The sequence below is a fragment of the Jaculus jaculus genome, chromosome 15 (assembly GCF_020740685.1).
Source record: "Jaculus jaculus isolate mJacJac1 chromosome 15, mJacJac1.mat.Y.cur, whole genome shotgun sequence".
NCBI classification, from domain to species: Eukaryota; Metazoa; Chordata; class Mammalia; order Rodentia; family Dipodidae; genus Jaculus; species Jaculus jaculus.
In genome coordinates this window covers 714818-730882 of record NC_059116.1, presented here as the reverse complement: position 1 = coordinate 730882, position 16065 = coordinate 714818, and the positions used below count along the sequence as shown (strand labels likewise).

Below are 16065 nucleotides of genomic sequence, written 5' to 3'. Positions count from 1 at the left end.
AACTCATTTCTCTTCATGGTTCCTGCTCAACAATGTCACTTGGTTTTCTCAATGTTCTCCTACCATGAAGAGTATTATTAGTAAACTTTCAATTCTTATTTTTCTTCATAGTTCCTGCTTAACAATGTCAATGTGTTTGGGTCTTACTTAAGAATTCCAGCTAATTATAAAACAGTATAGTTAGTATAAAACAATTAATATTCAACTCATTGTTACATATAAGGGTTCAGTATTCTCTTTAAAATATGATAATGTCAGTAAAGAAAATATAACATGGTGAATTCTTAGGCAACCTTTTAAAATATAAACAGTGTCTTAATATGTTTAAATAGCTAATATTCATCACTCATTTGTATGTCTAAGGGCTCTGCATTCTCCTCAGAAGCATGCTGAGGTCAGTGATGAAGAAGAAAATATAACATGGCTTCTACAGAATTTGATTAAACTTGATTAAGTGATTAAATATGCATGTTGGTGTGCAGTGAAAGGACATGGAATTATCTAAAGCATTCATTCATATATTCCTTGCACCAGATCAGATTGGAACTATATAACGAGTTATATAGAGCTGCAAATCCTGAAATAACAAGATAGTGAGTTCTTAGGCAACCTTTTAAAAAATATAAGCAGGGCTGGAGAGATGGCTTAGCCGTTAAGCGCTTGCCTGTGAAGCCGAAGAACCCCGTTTCGAGGCTTGATTCCCCAGGATCCACATTAGCCAGATGCACAAGGGGGCGCACACATCTGGAGCTCATTTGCAGTGGTTGGAAGCCCTGGCGTGCCCATTCTCTCTCTCTCTCTCTCTCTCTCTCTCTCTCTCTCTCTCTCTCTCTCTCTCTCTCTCATTCTCTCTCTGTCTCCCTCTCTCTCTGTCTCTGTCTGTAGCTCCCAAATAAATATAAAAAAGGTTTAAAAAATATAAACAGTATCTTGGTATGAACTCTGAGTTACTCAATGTTTATAAACCCCACTTTAAAAATGATAGATCTTGGCTTGGGCTGGAGGGATGGCTTAGTGGTTAAGCACTTACCAGTGAAGCCTAAGTGCCCCCATTTAAGGCTCGATTCCCCAGGACCTACATAAGCTAGATTCACAAGATGGCACATGCATCTGGAGTTCATTTGCAGTGACTAGAGGCCCTGGTGCACCCATTCTCTATGTATCTGCCTCTTTCTTTCTCTGCCTATTGCTCTCAAATAAATAAATAAAAATAAGCAAAAGTGATAAAGCTCTATTTAATGTATTCAAATTCACTAACTTCTTCCTCTTTTAATGGGGTAAAGCTTGTTGGTAATGGTGAAAATGACTCTTCTATCACTTTGGCTAACATCAACAATCAAATTTAAATCTCTTTCTTTCTCTCTCCCCAATCCCCAGGGGTGGGGGCCAAACACAGGACCTCACATGTACTGGGCAAGTATATTCCCACTCAGCTATATCTCCAGAACATCCAGTGTTCTTTTTAAGGAGTTATTGTATATCTTAGTAAACTAGAGACCTGGAATATGACTTCTTTATAGGATGAATTTTAGAAGATAACTGTAATTCTTTGTGGATAACAATTTGTACTCAAGTTTTTGAGGTGCTACATAGCAAGGAAAGTAGATGTGACCTTTCATAAGGGAATGGAGGTTTCCAAGTTATATACTGTGTTCCATGCTTAGTGGTACTTCTAGATGGTGCGCTTACTCCCAATCCATTAGTGAGAAGATACATGGACTTCATCAAATGTGCCAGTTCCCATTAGATGCAACATATATCTTAAAGAACTTGGAAATGTGGTTTGTATTACTTTTTTAATGTAGTCATGCCTTTTTCTTCTTCTAAGCTTCTCTTACTGATAGCAGGGACAAAAAAGAGCTGATTAAAAGTAGCCTAGGCCTCCTACCTTTATGCAAGTTGGCCATCAACCTAATAGTAGAAGCAATACAAAGACACCCAATAAGACACAGAATGGCCAATCTGGTTTAAAATAACAGATAATGAAGAAAATGCTGGCTTTCTTTTTTTTTTTTTTTTTTTTTTTTTTCAGTGAGCTAGAGCAAATTGGCTAAGTTCATAAATTACCAGGCTTTGAAACTTATTCAGAGATCCAGATTCAACTCAACTCTCAGTATTTTCTCGGTTTATTCATGACTCATTGTTGTCTTTAACCAAAGACAAATATAATTTTCTCATGTTTATTTTTGAATTTTTTAAATGACCATTCATGTTATTATATTAAAAGATAGTCTTGAACTTAATTATAATTAAGTCTCAAGTTTGGTGGCCAGAAAAATGTAATAATTTCCAAGTCCCAATAAATTCCTTGCATCCTTTGCTGAAGTTATCACAAAACTTAGTTGCATATGTCTCTGTGAGGCCTTCTTGAAGACCTAAGATTATAGGAAATGAGCTATGTGGATATAGACAAATTTTGCTATAAAGATGTATGAGGCACTGATTTAGGCCAATGTAAACATGAAACTAGTATAAACACTCCAGAAACATGTTCTATATCAGCCATAAATTCATATGTATTTGAAGTACTTGACCCAATATGACTTAGTAATATATTTGGAAGATATTGAGAAAAAAAAACATTTTAGCTAAAAATATATGCTTGTGTGCAACAAAAGCAACATGGAATTCACTAAAGCAGTCTGTCATCCATATATTCATGGCATCAGGTCAGTTTGGATCTATATAATGAATTATAGAGTGTTATAGGTCCTGAAATAACAAGATACTGAGTTTCAAATAGTAACATAGATTTAGAGTTCAGATGTCAAGTTTTACAGAAAAAAATATTTTTACTTCAATCATTTATCTATAAGTAAAATAATATTTTAATTTTTGGCAGTTTACATTTCATTTTTCTTGATATTATTACCTAATGCCTGTTTTTCTTATAGATATAGTCCTGTTATTGAGGGCATCTACACCGTTTGCTTCATGCTACAGTTATTAAATAATGATCTTAAAATAGACCCCAAAAATGTTCATTATATAACTGACAATGACAGCATTTTGGCATAATTAAGTCATATAACTACAACATGAAAAGAAACTAAAAGGCATATTGAAACAGAATGTCTTTAGCATTACATGACAGCATAGCATTTCCTATCATGTAAATGCAAGTGACATCAAAATTTGAATTTTTTTGTAAAAGGTGTAATGACCACCAGATTATGCACAAAAGTTGTTAAATTCTTTCCACTTTCCTTCCTGAAGAAATAGCTTGAGTGTTAGCTAATATCTTTCTGTATTCAAGACAAAGGCATTGGCAACATGAAAAGCATTCCAGACAGTGTGAATCGAAGGGAATGCCCAACCATGATCAATCTGAGGAGATGGCATAGTGCTGCAGAAAGTGGAGGTGCTGAGCAGTTAACACTAAGAACTATATTGTTGCTCTACAAAGAGACCCGTTTGCATTTGTATAATTGCCTCAAAGCATAGGTGGGTGTGCTTTGGAGAGGGAAACATAACTTAGAATTTTTAGTGCATTTGCAAAATAGAAGAAAAGCCACAATTAATAGTTACTTTTTTGTTTTATATCATCAATAAATTTTATCTTCAGAAACATCAAGGCTAAATAGGTTTCCTTGGTGCCATATATATAATAGTTTATTTCTCCTTGTGATGGTGTCTAAGAATTTGCTAATAAAAATTAAATGTACATCTGAATACCACCCAAGCCAATGTCTTTGTTTGAAATGGAAACATGTGGAGACTCTCTTATTCTCAACCAATAATATCAGTTTCTGATTGACTTGCATGAAAGTTGGCTGACACATCGAAACATCTGTAAGAGATACATTTAATTTCAACTGCCAAAATATCATGTTCCCATATTTTTCCTCCAGGAAAGTTTTCTTACATTTTGTCATCCATAGTCCTGTTTTTATCTATCTGCTATTTATTAGAAATATAAATATGGTATTATTACACCATTTCTACACTTTAGCAGGCCTTCACCCACTCATGACCTTATCAGCAAACTTAGTCATTCTAGTATAGCTCATTGGTGATACATAGTAATGCCATTCTTAATGAACCTCACAGAATTCTTCATTCTGTGTTCCTTTTTAGCATGTCTTTCACAATACAAATGTAGAAGCGTGTATCATATTCTAGATAAATAGATCCAAACAAAAATTCATCTTTCTGTATTCTCATATTCCTCTTCAACGTGACAAAATAGTGTTTGCTTTCATTTAACCTCACTACTATTCCTGAATCTTCCTTTATATACTCAATTTCAGTATTTTTGGAAAGAACAAGCATTCCTGCTGGTAAAATATTCTTGGGAACTCTTTCAGTTTTGTTTGGTAGGGACAGAGGATATCTGGTTAATTCTTCAGAACACTGTTAAGTATTAGGTTTACTTAAAATAGATTTTTCTGACATAAAAAGAAAAATGTGCCATTGTGAATTATCTACTCAACAACTTTGTGGGTTGTCATTGTTTTAACGGCAGGTGGGTTCTTGATCACTAGTTACTATATGGTATCTAGCAGGCACATTTCTTCTCTGCTGGTTTTTCTCCATCTAGCTTTCCAGAATTTCCACCATTGACAGCATCAGGTACTTGTGTCTTTTCTACACATCGTTCCATTCGCTTCATTATTAAGTCCAGAAGAGTTTGCACAGCTTTCTCTACATTCTGTCCAGTTGCTGCACTTGTTTCAAAGTATGGTATGCTAGTATAAAAAGGATGAAAACATTATATATAATGTATTACATTATGTGTATATATATATATATATATATATATATATATATATATATATCTCAAATTGACAAATAAAATTGTATGCATGTATCATACATAACATGATGTTTTGACGTCTGTGTACATTGGGAAAAGGTAAAATTCTAGGTAACCAATAAATTACTTTACAAGGCATCTTATTTGTTAATATCCATGGCCTTTCAAATTTCATTATTAATATAGTCACCATAGAGTGATGTTTTGAAGTTATTATATTTTTGCATAATGCCAAGAGTGGCCAGTGCAAAATATTTTTAAAATATTTTTTATTTATTTATTTGAGAAAGAGAGAGAGGGAAAGAGAGAAAATGGGCATGCCAGGGCCTCCAGCCACTGCAAACAAACTCCAGATGCATGCACCCCCTTGTGCATCTGGCTTACATGGGACCTGAAGAATTGAACCAGGGTCCTTTGGCTTTTTGGGCAAATGCCTTAACTGCTAAGCCATCTTCTCCAGCCCCAAAATATATTTTTTTTTAGTTAAGCAGAATTGGGATTTATTAGGAAGAGATTTAACACAGGTTGAAGTATGGGAGTTAATAGTAGGAGAGGTTACTAGGGAAAAGAGAGAACACACAAAGGGTGGGCATAGGTTTTCCAAGATAGGATTGTCTCTCACAAACTCATAACCAGAAAGGATTTAAAATTCAGAGATCATAAAGGAAGAACAAGACATGCCAGTGAATGGGATACATGGATACATAAGGCATGGCAGATGGAAAAGTTGTAAAATCATCATTTGATGAATAATTTAAGGCGCATGCCTGCAAAGCCTAAGGACCCAGGTTTGATTCCCCAGTACCCACGTAAGGCAGATGCACAAGGAGGCACATGCATCTGAGATTGTTTGCAGTGGCTAGAGGCCCTGGTGTGCTCGCTCTCTCTCGCATAAATAAATAAAAAATAAATCTTTTAAAAACGCATTTAAAAAATAAAAACAGAATAATATCTAAGCCAGTAGTCAGCATTAACATTAAAATTCTACTTCCTTTTAGTCAGTCATCTAGACATCTGATTGAGAAATGAGCCCTGGCCTTGGCTATATGACCCTGCACATGCTCAATATTCTCCAGAAATGAAGCTTGCTTTGAATATAATATTCACACAAATGCAAGCTAAAAATTCCAAGACAATGTAAAGTTCTGAATTCAAATTAGTTTAATTTTTTTTTTTAAATTTTTTTTTTTTTTTTTTATTTATTTGAGAGCGACAGACACAGAGAGAAAGACAGATAGAGGGAGAGAGAGAGAATGGGCGCGCCAGGGCTTCCAGCCTCTGCAAACGAACTCCAGACGCGTGCGCCCCCTTGTGCATCTGGCTAACGTGGGACCTGGGGAACCGAGCCTCGAACCGGGGTCCTTAGGCTTCACAGGCAAGCGCTTAACCGCTAAGCCATCTCTCCAGCCCATAGTTTAATTTTTGAAAATATTTATATATTTATTTATTTTAAAGAAGGAGAGATAGAGAATGTGAGGAAGAGACAGAGTGAGAGAGAGAGAGAGAATGGTCACACTAGGGCTTCCAGCCACTGAATATGAACTCCAGATGCATGTGCCACCTTGTGCATCTGGCTAATGTGGGCCTTGAGGAATCAAAACTAAGTCCTTAGGCTGTGTACAGGCAAGTGCCTTAACCACAAAGCAATTTCTCCAGCCCTGAATACAAATTCTTTAGTTAATGATAAATTTCAGGGACAAGGGAAAGGATGATAGCAACACATGATATACCCATACTAAGTATGTCCATAATTAATACATAAAATTTAAAAAGATAACTATGATTAACAGTTTGAAGTTCAAAATTACTGATAAATTCTGCTTAGGATGTCAATTTACATTCAGACAGTTGTGTTTATTTTTGTTTTCAGCCACTGGTCAGGCCTGCCTAGGAAGAGGGCTACATTTTCCAGTCTATGTCAGGCATTGTTCTTTGCACACTTGTAGCTATTCATTGAGAGGTAATGAAGGATAAGGTTCAAGAATGAGTCCTGATCTTGGACTCTCTGGATTGAATTTAAGCTCTTATTCCTGACTAGTTATATGGCCTTCTGCCTAGAACTCTATCACTTTATAATGTGATACATCATATAAAACTGGGGTTCATCTAGTATCTATTATCAATGGTTATGAGGAGTTGAATGAGCTGAAGTCTAATAATAAGGAATCATTAAAGATTATTAATAAGTAATTCACTAAAGCATCACATATTTCTCTGGAAGGTCTTTGCAGTTCACCTGCTGTTCCTAGTCCCAGGACTTCCTTCTACTATAAACCTCACAATTCTACTTCATGTAGAATGCCTTCATAAACAAGATGACAAGATCCTTAGTGGAACTTTCTTACCCATTTTTTTAAAAATATTTTTTGTTCATTTATTTATTTATTTATTTAAGTATTTTTATTTATTTATTTGAGAGCGACAGACACAGAGAGAAAGACAGATAGAGGAAGAGAGAGAGAGTGGGCGCGCCAGGGCTTCCAGCCTCTGCAAACGAACTCCAGACGCGTGCACCCCCTTGTGCATCTGGCTAACGTGGGTCCTGGGGAACCAAGCCTCGAACCAGGGCCCTTAGGCTTCACAGGCAAGTGCTTAACCGCTAAGCCATCTCTCCAGCCCTCTTACCCATATTTTTCAGCAAGGTCCCGGGCTTGCCGCTCATTGACTTCCCTCTGGTCTGGCAGGTCTGCCTTGTTGCCAATTAATACTATATCTGGATTTTCACAGTAAGCATTTGCTTGCAGTTGGCCTTAGAAAGAAAGCAGAGGGAAGCAGTAATTTAGTTACAAAAAAGTGATGTCAAAGGACTGCTCACACTCCACACTCCTACTCAGATCGTTCATCTGCAGTTTGGTTGATTACCAGTAACAATTAACCAAGCGACTTACTCTCCCCATCACAGAGTCCTCATCATAAAATGGAGGTGATTCCTCATGATGACAGATTGTGAAGTTAACAAGTAATATAAGTGAAACACCTGCATCAATACCAATCCATAATCACCTTCATCCAGAAAAATCCCTGACCCCACATATGGTTCATATCATTTGTTCCTGAGATACAAGTAGACATGACAGGACATGATTTTTAAAGTACACAACATTGCTTACTCCATTACATGTCTGCCAGATGTCTTTCTTCTGATATCCAAAGCTATGACCTATGTAATGGAACATTTTCTTAAAAACTATTTGTGTAGAAACAATTTTAAGCTAAGTATCTTGTTTTTCTCTTTTCTCTAAGCTAACATTATGTGTCTGAGAGAAAGATAGCGAGACTGAGACATCCAGAGAGAGAGACAGATATAGAAACAGAGAGAGGCATAGGGAAAGGAAGAGCCAAAGAAGCAAAGAAATGAGATGAAAGAAAGAAGGATGGTAGAGGAGAGAAAAGATGAGACATTTGTCAAGTTGTGTTTCTAAGTCCAAAGGTAACTTAGTACCCACCATATTAAGGCATGCTATGCTCTGTACCAATTTGCAAAGACTAGACAAGAGCTTAAAATCCCTGTCAAATCAATGCTCTGAGTGTTAGAAAATCAAGGGTTATTGGACATGGCAATTAATTATTATAAATCCCATTAATATTTACCTAGAGACTTGGAGGAGAGGTTTATCTACCTTAAAACAAGAGTAAACAAACCATTCTCTGAAAAACAAATCGCCTAATCTTATTACTTCCTTCTCTTCAGAATCTAATAATAGTAAAAATATTTTGATAAAAACATGCAGCATGGAAAGGAAATAAAGACAAATCCAAGAGTAAACATTAGAGAAGCAATTAAGAAGTCAGACTTCATTAATATTTTCCAGATTGGTTGTCACTGTTATTGAATTCACATTGAAACACATGCATAAATTATTATTCATATCTCCATATAATACATTATAAACTTTATATAATTATAATAATAAATTTATATAGTTATAAGAACATTGATATAGATGATATATTGTAGATATAGATGGTACAGATATAGATATAGTCTGACAGCTACTCAGTTCCAGATAGTGACCAAGGTCTAGACTACTGCAATGGGACAAGATAGGCAAAACTTAGACTTTTATAGGTTCTGTATTCTAGTGTTGGAAAAAAAATTAAAAATCACAAGTAAGCATACAAATACATGGCATAATAACAGATTACAGCAATGACTACATGAACTGTCTAGTATATTGAGGGGACACAGTGATAAGTACTCTTTGGGATGGAATAGTGGGTCAGGAAAGGCCCATATAAAGAAATAAATAAGTTTTGCATACAAACTTATAAAAAAAGGAAAAAGCATAGGGCTTGCAAATTGCAGAAGAAAAATCAAGATAGAAAGAAGTGCTAAGGCCCTGAGGCAGGAATGGGTTTTGTGCCCTGGTAATGTCTGGAGGCCAGTGATCTGGGGCCAATAAACAGGGAACAGAGAAGCTGTCAGGTTTCATATGGTCATGGAAGGACTTTATCATTTTATTCCAGGTGAATTGAGAAGTCACAGAGCTCTGATCTGGGAAATAAGAGGATTCAGTTAAATACAAAACCATTCTGGCCTCTGGCCTCTGGCCACAGACAGCGTGGACAAATCTGTCAATGACAAGAGAAGCCATGGCCCTGAGAAATAACTGGTCTGTACAACCCATAAGATCAAACTTCTTATTTTTCATGAGAAACAAACAAAATATACTCTTTACTGCTGCATCAATTAGCAATTGTTGATATATGTCACTTTGACTTCAACAATTGATTAGGCAGAATTTAAATCTTGTATTATATGTAAGTTTCCTTGGATACCAGAGATTTTTCTATTTAAGGAGTCTTCCCATTTGAACAATTTTATATTACAGTTCAATTCATCTTGAATGGGCTAGGCATTATTATCACATGACCAATCAGCTGTGGAGTAGTTCCCAGTTTAGTCAACCCAGTAACCTTTGAACACATCTTAGGTGCCACAGTCCTCTCCCAAGAAACACTGATTTTCCCCATTTGCTATCCAGGTTTGATGTTATAGATGTTATAGCTCTCTGCATTTTAAGAAATCTGTCAAAACTTACTGAATACATGGAATTAATGGGTTTTTAGCTACATTATAAAGATTTTAAGTGTAGTTAGTGGGACAGCCTTCCTCTAAGAAGAACGACAAAGAAAAATGTAATTCTAAGCCATGTTGGTTATCTACGGGTGATTCAGGACAGACTGCACTCAGGCATTGTCAGGGCTAACCTATGCTACCCAATGTGTTGTATCTCACAAGGAAAACAAACAAATAGACCTGGTGGGTCACAATGTAGTCAATACACATTATTCAGCTCACTTACTCATCCAGTTTCTGACATTTAAGAAGCTCTGTTGACTGGTGAGGTCAAACATTAATAAGAAGCCCATGGCGTCTCTGAAAAATGCAGTAGTGAGGCTCCGGAACCTGCCAAAAAAGCATAGCAGGTGGTTCTAAGGGTTAGTCCACAAATATACCAAACAAACAAACTGTTTCCCTTGCTGACTCAAGATATACCTATATACACACAATACTATGGAAGAAGATAGATGAAGGGTAAAGATATATCCTATAGGTTGTTTTTGAAGACCACATTCTGGCTTTATGGTTCCATAGCACTTAACACTGAGTTTATAACATTCAATTGCATGATATCTTATGGTGCATCTTGGAATCTTTTTCTTTTTTTTTTAAATTTTTTTTGTGTCATTTTTTTTATTTATTTGAGAGCGACAGACATAGAGAGAAAGACAGATAGAGGGAGAGAGAGAGAATGGGCACGCCAGGGCTTCTAGCCACTGCAAACGAACTCCAGACGTGTGCGCCCCCTTGTGCATCTGGCTAACGTGGGACCTGGGGAACCGAGCCTCGAACTGGGGTCCTTAGGCTTCACAGGCAAGCGCTTAACCGCTAAGCCATCTCTCCAGCCCTCTTTTTCTTTTTGACTCATGAGCATACCATGGTCCACACTTAAAATATAAGTCAAGCCACTTATGTTAACTTATGTTTTTCAATATTTCTTATCTATGCTCAGGAAAAAAGTTGGCTCAAAAATAGGCTGCAAATGAGTGCCTATGATCCTATGAAACAAACCACAGCTTGCTAGCAGCTGGAAAAAGAATTCTTCTGTACGGAAAATTGCTGGTGAACATACTCTTAAAAGAATTCTTGGGGGCTGGAGAGATGGCTTAGCGGTTAAGCGCTTGCCTGTGAAGCCTAAGGACCCCGGTTCGAGGCTCAGTTCCCCAGGTCCCACGTTAGCCAGATGCGCAAGGGGGCGCATGCATCTGGAGTTCATTTGCAGAGGCTGGAAGCCCTGGCGCGCCCATTCTCTCTCCCTCTATCTGTCTTTGTCTCTGTGTCTGTCGCTCTCAAATAAATAAATAAATAAAAATACTTCTAAAAAAAAAAGAATCCTGGGCTGGAGAGATGGCTTAGCGGTTAAGCGCTTGCCTGTGAAGCCTAAGGACCCCGGTTCGAGGCTCGATTCCCCAGGTCCCACGTTAGCCAGATGCACAAGGGGGCGCACGCGTCTGGAGTTCGTTTGCAGTGGCTGGAAGCCCTGGCGCGCCCATTCTCTCTCTCTCCCTCTACCTGTCTTTCTCTCTGTGTCTGTAGCTCTCAAATAAATAAATAAATAAATAAATTTAAAAAAAAAAAAAAGAATCCTTGGGGGTAAAACTTCAGTTCAGGCTACCATGTGTGATTCTCATGAGGGAGAAGACTGGCAGGGTGGCAGGTGAAGAAGGTGGAGGTGAAGGTAATTTAGGACCAAGGAAGAGACATAGGAGTGGGGAAAAAACAACTCATTTTTAGTGGAAGACATTAGAGAATATGTTCTGCTGTTTGTAATGTGAAACGTTGTTCTCAAAGATCCTTCCCTGCCCCTCCCATAACATCTTCAGGGAAGTTGTTTTCAATGTGAAGATATGCTTTCATGGACACCTCTCCTTCATATCCTCACTGAAGCTGGACATGTGCTGATATCCACTTTGACACTCACTAGCAATGGGAGAAACTGGAGAAAGCACAAAAGCTGCAGAGGAGATTTGAACTTAACAATGGGTTTTTAACAAAGCATATAACTTTGAAATAGGGATGTCACTTCCTATCCTAAATATTTTTGCAATTTTTGGTCCCCTATTTTAGTCTATTTTATACACATTTCAGCACAGACATATTCACTCACTCCTTTCCAGCCACTTAACAATCATTACACTATTTTGAGACCCATTAGCATCCACCTTCAACTGCCTTATTCAACTGCTTGTGTCCAGTTTTGAGGGTGCCCCTCATTTGTTCCTATCGATTTTATCATTCATTTTCCAACAACATCTTAATGGTTGGCATGTCTAAAAATAACAGCCAAACTTCTGAATAAGCTGTCAGGGGTCTGCAGGAATAGGCCCTTGCTCATCTAACTATGCAGCTTCATCTCTTGTCTCCCAACAGACATACTGATCTCTCCATTCTGAGAAAGTTCACTGTCCTCCCTGGTCTTGCACACCTGCTGGTTGTTTTGTGAGCAACCCCAAACAATGATGCCTCTTCTTCCTACCTGTCCTGTAGCCTGGGTGACAGTTGCTCATGCATTGTTTATTAGTATAACTCTAATGCCATTTGGGGAAACACCACTTCATCAGGGAGCTTTCTGGACAAACCCCTTCTCCTGGTAGATTCATGAGCTGCCTTTTGCTTTCCTACTGCTATCCTAAGGCCATACTTAAATTGATTATTTGTTCAACTTTCACCCTACTTGGCAAACTGTAAGGAATAAAGGACATGTGTTTCTAATTTGTTATCTAGTTTGTTTTCATGACCAGAACACATTTACTTATAAAATATATTTGAAATTAAAGAAACTAAGAAAATATTAAAACATGAAAAATTAGTCAATATTTTAAATAATTTCAATAGAGAATTAACTAAAGCAAGAGAAAAGAAATAATTCAATTACTACTTATTTCCAAAGTAGGATTTCTGTTGTAAGTCATTAATATAATCTTCAAATAGCATAAAGACTAGAAATTTACTCAATTTTTTCCTATAGGTCTGTTTTTACCATTGACTGGGGCTTCTCAGAGATTACAGTGCTTTTATTGAACAGTTCTGTGTCTGGTGACTAGCATAAACCAAAAAAAAATGTTTCTTAATCATACCTGTAATGCAGCTAAGAAAACTGCCCTGTGGTCTCAGTCTGGTGTGTGTATATGACTTGAGGTCAAAACTGTATATTATTTTCCTCATTGCCAACAGTACATATTTAAGTCACCTGAAACATACTTGTTCTGATCTGATCAAAGCAAACACGTTTTCATTCATAGCACTAAGACACTCTTACTCATGTCCTGTACCACTCTGCCCAAGATCCTTGTTACCGCCCATTGTTCCTAAGAATAAATGTAATGATTTCCAGTTTCACATAGCCATACCATATCTCATTATATCCAGTGATCAGCAGGGTGAGGAACACTAGACCCACATAAAACAAGAGATTCCAAAGTCAAGCACGTTATTGTTCTTTCTCCCACATCAGGTACTAAGACTGTGTACTGTATCTTTTAGTTTACATAAGGATTATACAGTTTTCTTGTTTCTCATAATGTGGCTTTTATCAAAAACTGTTACATGGATTGTATTCCAGCTGTCCTGAGGCATAGGGCTGAGGTCTGAGGTATTGTTTGTCTTGTTGCTTACATATACATTATATTTTCAGAATGCCAAATTCTCAAGGGATGAAATAACCCAAGACTTACCAAGACAGCTTCTCCTATTCCCGCCTTTCCTTTTAATGCAGCTGTATTAAGGGGACAGATGAGAGAAGGCTTCTATCATGCTAGGCTGACATATCATGTGTGAGGACATATGGGAACACATTTTCTGATATTGTTCCTTCAAAAATGAACTAAATTGGTCTATAAAACATACATCTTTGTGACAACAAAACTGACACATGAAAAGAGACTCATATGAGGATAGACTTCAGAAGAGCCTACAGTGTTGAAGGGTGTGTGTAAATGGGATTCACAGACAAAAAAAGCTTACAGAGAGGACCAGCACCTCTCCTGGCATTTACACTCACTGAAAGTGAGAACATTTTGGATGCATTTCAAAATTGTAAGTGTTTACAAGCATAAGCATGCTAAGACATACGATGTAGAATTTGGAGATATGTGCCTTCTAAATATCTTTGCTGCCAATCCATTGTCACCTTTATTCAGCCAAATACTGAAGGCTTTATTAGGTTTGTATCTGGCACTTTGAAACCTTGAGTCCCCAATTGCTACATTTTCACTGAATAATGTAAAAATACTGCTAGCTGTAAACAACCAACACTCCAATATACTATCTAATTATCTCATGTACTACACCAGAGATCATCCTGAAAGAACAGGAATGGCTCTGTCCTTAGATAGCTCACAACTTTTGTTCAGATAAGACAGTTACAAGTGAATCAATAAAGAGAAGTTAGAGATAAGTGTATATTCACTTTATTTCAAGGTGATTTGTAATTAATTTAGTGAGTTCAGAGTGATAGAATATAGGTGTTTCAAGTGTTCAGAAGAAAGTGAGGAAGTGTTTCAACTGGGGGGTTCAGGCAGGCTTAGCAGGATAGTTGGAGTTTAAGCTAGGATAAATGACTGGAAGCAACAGGGGAGGTGTGAAGGAAGTTGAAGATTCTAGATGGTGGACAATCATATGATAAAAAGCTGAGTGAGGAAAAACACCACCAAGCATGGAAGAAATAGGTTATGTGAAAGAATTTTTTTTTAAAAGTCTAAACACCCTTTCTTCCACTCTCTGATTGGCACTCATAAGAGTTAATTTCCCATCTGCACTGACTTAAATCTGTCAACGTTTTTTCCTATTGGGAAGTACAGAGATAGACTTGAATCTGATTTTAATAACCTTTGTCAAACAAACATTTCAAGTTATGGTTAACTAACTAGAAATCATTTTCTTTTACTTCTTGATACAAATGTTTTTGGTTTTATAACACAAGGTCTCACTCTGAAGCCCAGACTGTCCTGGAACTCAGGCCAGTAGTCCAGGATGGCTTCAAATTTGGAGCAATTAGGGTTAGCCTTTACCTCATGAGTGTTGGGATTAAGGAATTATTCACTATACCTGAACAAATATCTATTTGAACTTGGTAGAAGAGTTGCATATCATTTGCTTTTGAAGTCCATAGATAATGGTCATTTGAAATGTTTCTTTAAGTTTTATAAATCTAGAAATTAAGTAATTTCCCATTACCGCTCTTGTCCAGCAGTGTCCCAAAGCTGCAGATGTACCTTAAACGCTTTCCCTGAAGATCCATTTGGTCCTTGTGTGTTATAAGCCTGGAAAACACAATTCTTCTCAATTAATTTTTCTATGATTTTTGTCAAGATTCTAGTTCTCTGGGTTCATTCAATACGTTTGTTTGTTTTACTTGAGTACTATAATCAAAGTTCATAGTGCAGAATAAATATTTATGTTTTCTCAGAAGTATCTCATACATCTCACTTTTAAATGTCAAGTACAGTAAGATTTTCAACACAATTTAGGCATACTGAAAACTTAAATTAGACACCTTCTGTCATTTCCTCATGGAGGCAGTAAGCATCACACTTAAAGCACAAGGTCTAGGTTCAAATACCAATTCATTTAATCTCTTTGAGTCTAATTTTCTTATCACCAAATTGAAAAGTATTATGTTTTATGACTTTACAATTATCGTAAACTTGTCTGAAATTCCAAATGGAAAACACTTTTAAATAAAAATTTGCTTTGCAAATGTCTGAATATCCTTTATAATGGATGGATTTTCTAAATGACTTAGCTATAATATGTATACAAAATTCCTCAGTAAGTTGACTCAGGACATTTAAAACCTCTCTTTACTAGCCACTTCTTCAGAGTCGTTTTAGAGAAGTTTAAAGGCTTAGTGAAATATTTTAAATGAAATTCTTTTTACAAGGATTTCTACCCAGATAGTGGGAACATTGGGATGGGGAAAAGCCAGAATGATCCTGGAGGTAGTGGAAGCAAAACTAATAAACAGCTTATTGGCTTTTAGATAAGGTAAATTTAACTTCTCAGGCAATGGCCTTCTACTAGACATTTCCTTTGGGGTTTTCCCCCGAAGTCTCAAGCAATAATTAGATTTGTAACATCAACTGGAAGCTGCAGTCATGTTGGCAGTCAAGAATACTATGGGTGGCAGGAAATATGGCTAAGCTTATGTGCCTATGCTACATGTCTCACATGTCATAATACCATCCTTCCTGTCACTAGTGTCTAGCATAGAAGGAGGAAGTAGTGCTGTGATTCTCACTTAGAC

General features: G+C 36.8%; 1 protein-coding gene across 2 annotated transcripts in view; it reads right to left on the bottom strand.

Annotated features, from left to right (window-relative positions):
- Positions 1–2003: 2003 nt before the first annotated feature.
- Rab27b (RAB27B, member RAS oncogene family) overlaps positions 2004–16065 on the bottom strand; it is a 184935-nt gene continuing 170873 nt past the window's right edge. For both annotated transcript variants that reach the window (XM_045134600.1, XM_004654750.2), the window contains exons 4-7: positions 14997–15082; positions 10063–10166; positions 7382–7505; positions 2004–4688 (exon numbers count right to left, since the gene is read on the bottom strand). In XM_045134600.1, coding sequence (XP_044990535.1) covers positions 4499–4688; positions 7382–7505; positions 10063–10166; positions 14997–15082 — 504 coding nt within the window. In that variant the 3' untranslated portion in view covers positions 2004–4498. The remainder of the gene's footprint in view (positions 4689–7381; positions 7506–10062; positions 10167–14996; positions 15083–16065) is intronic.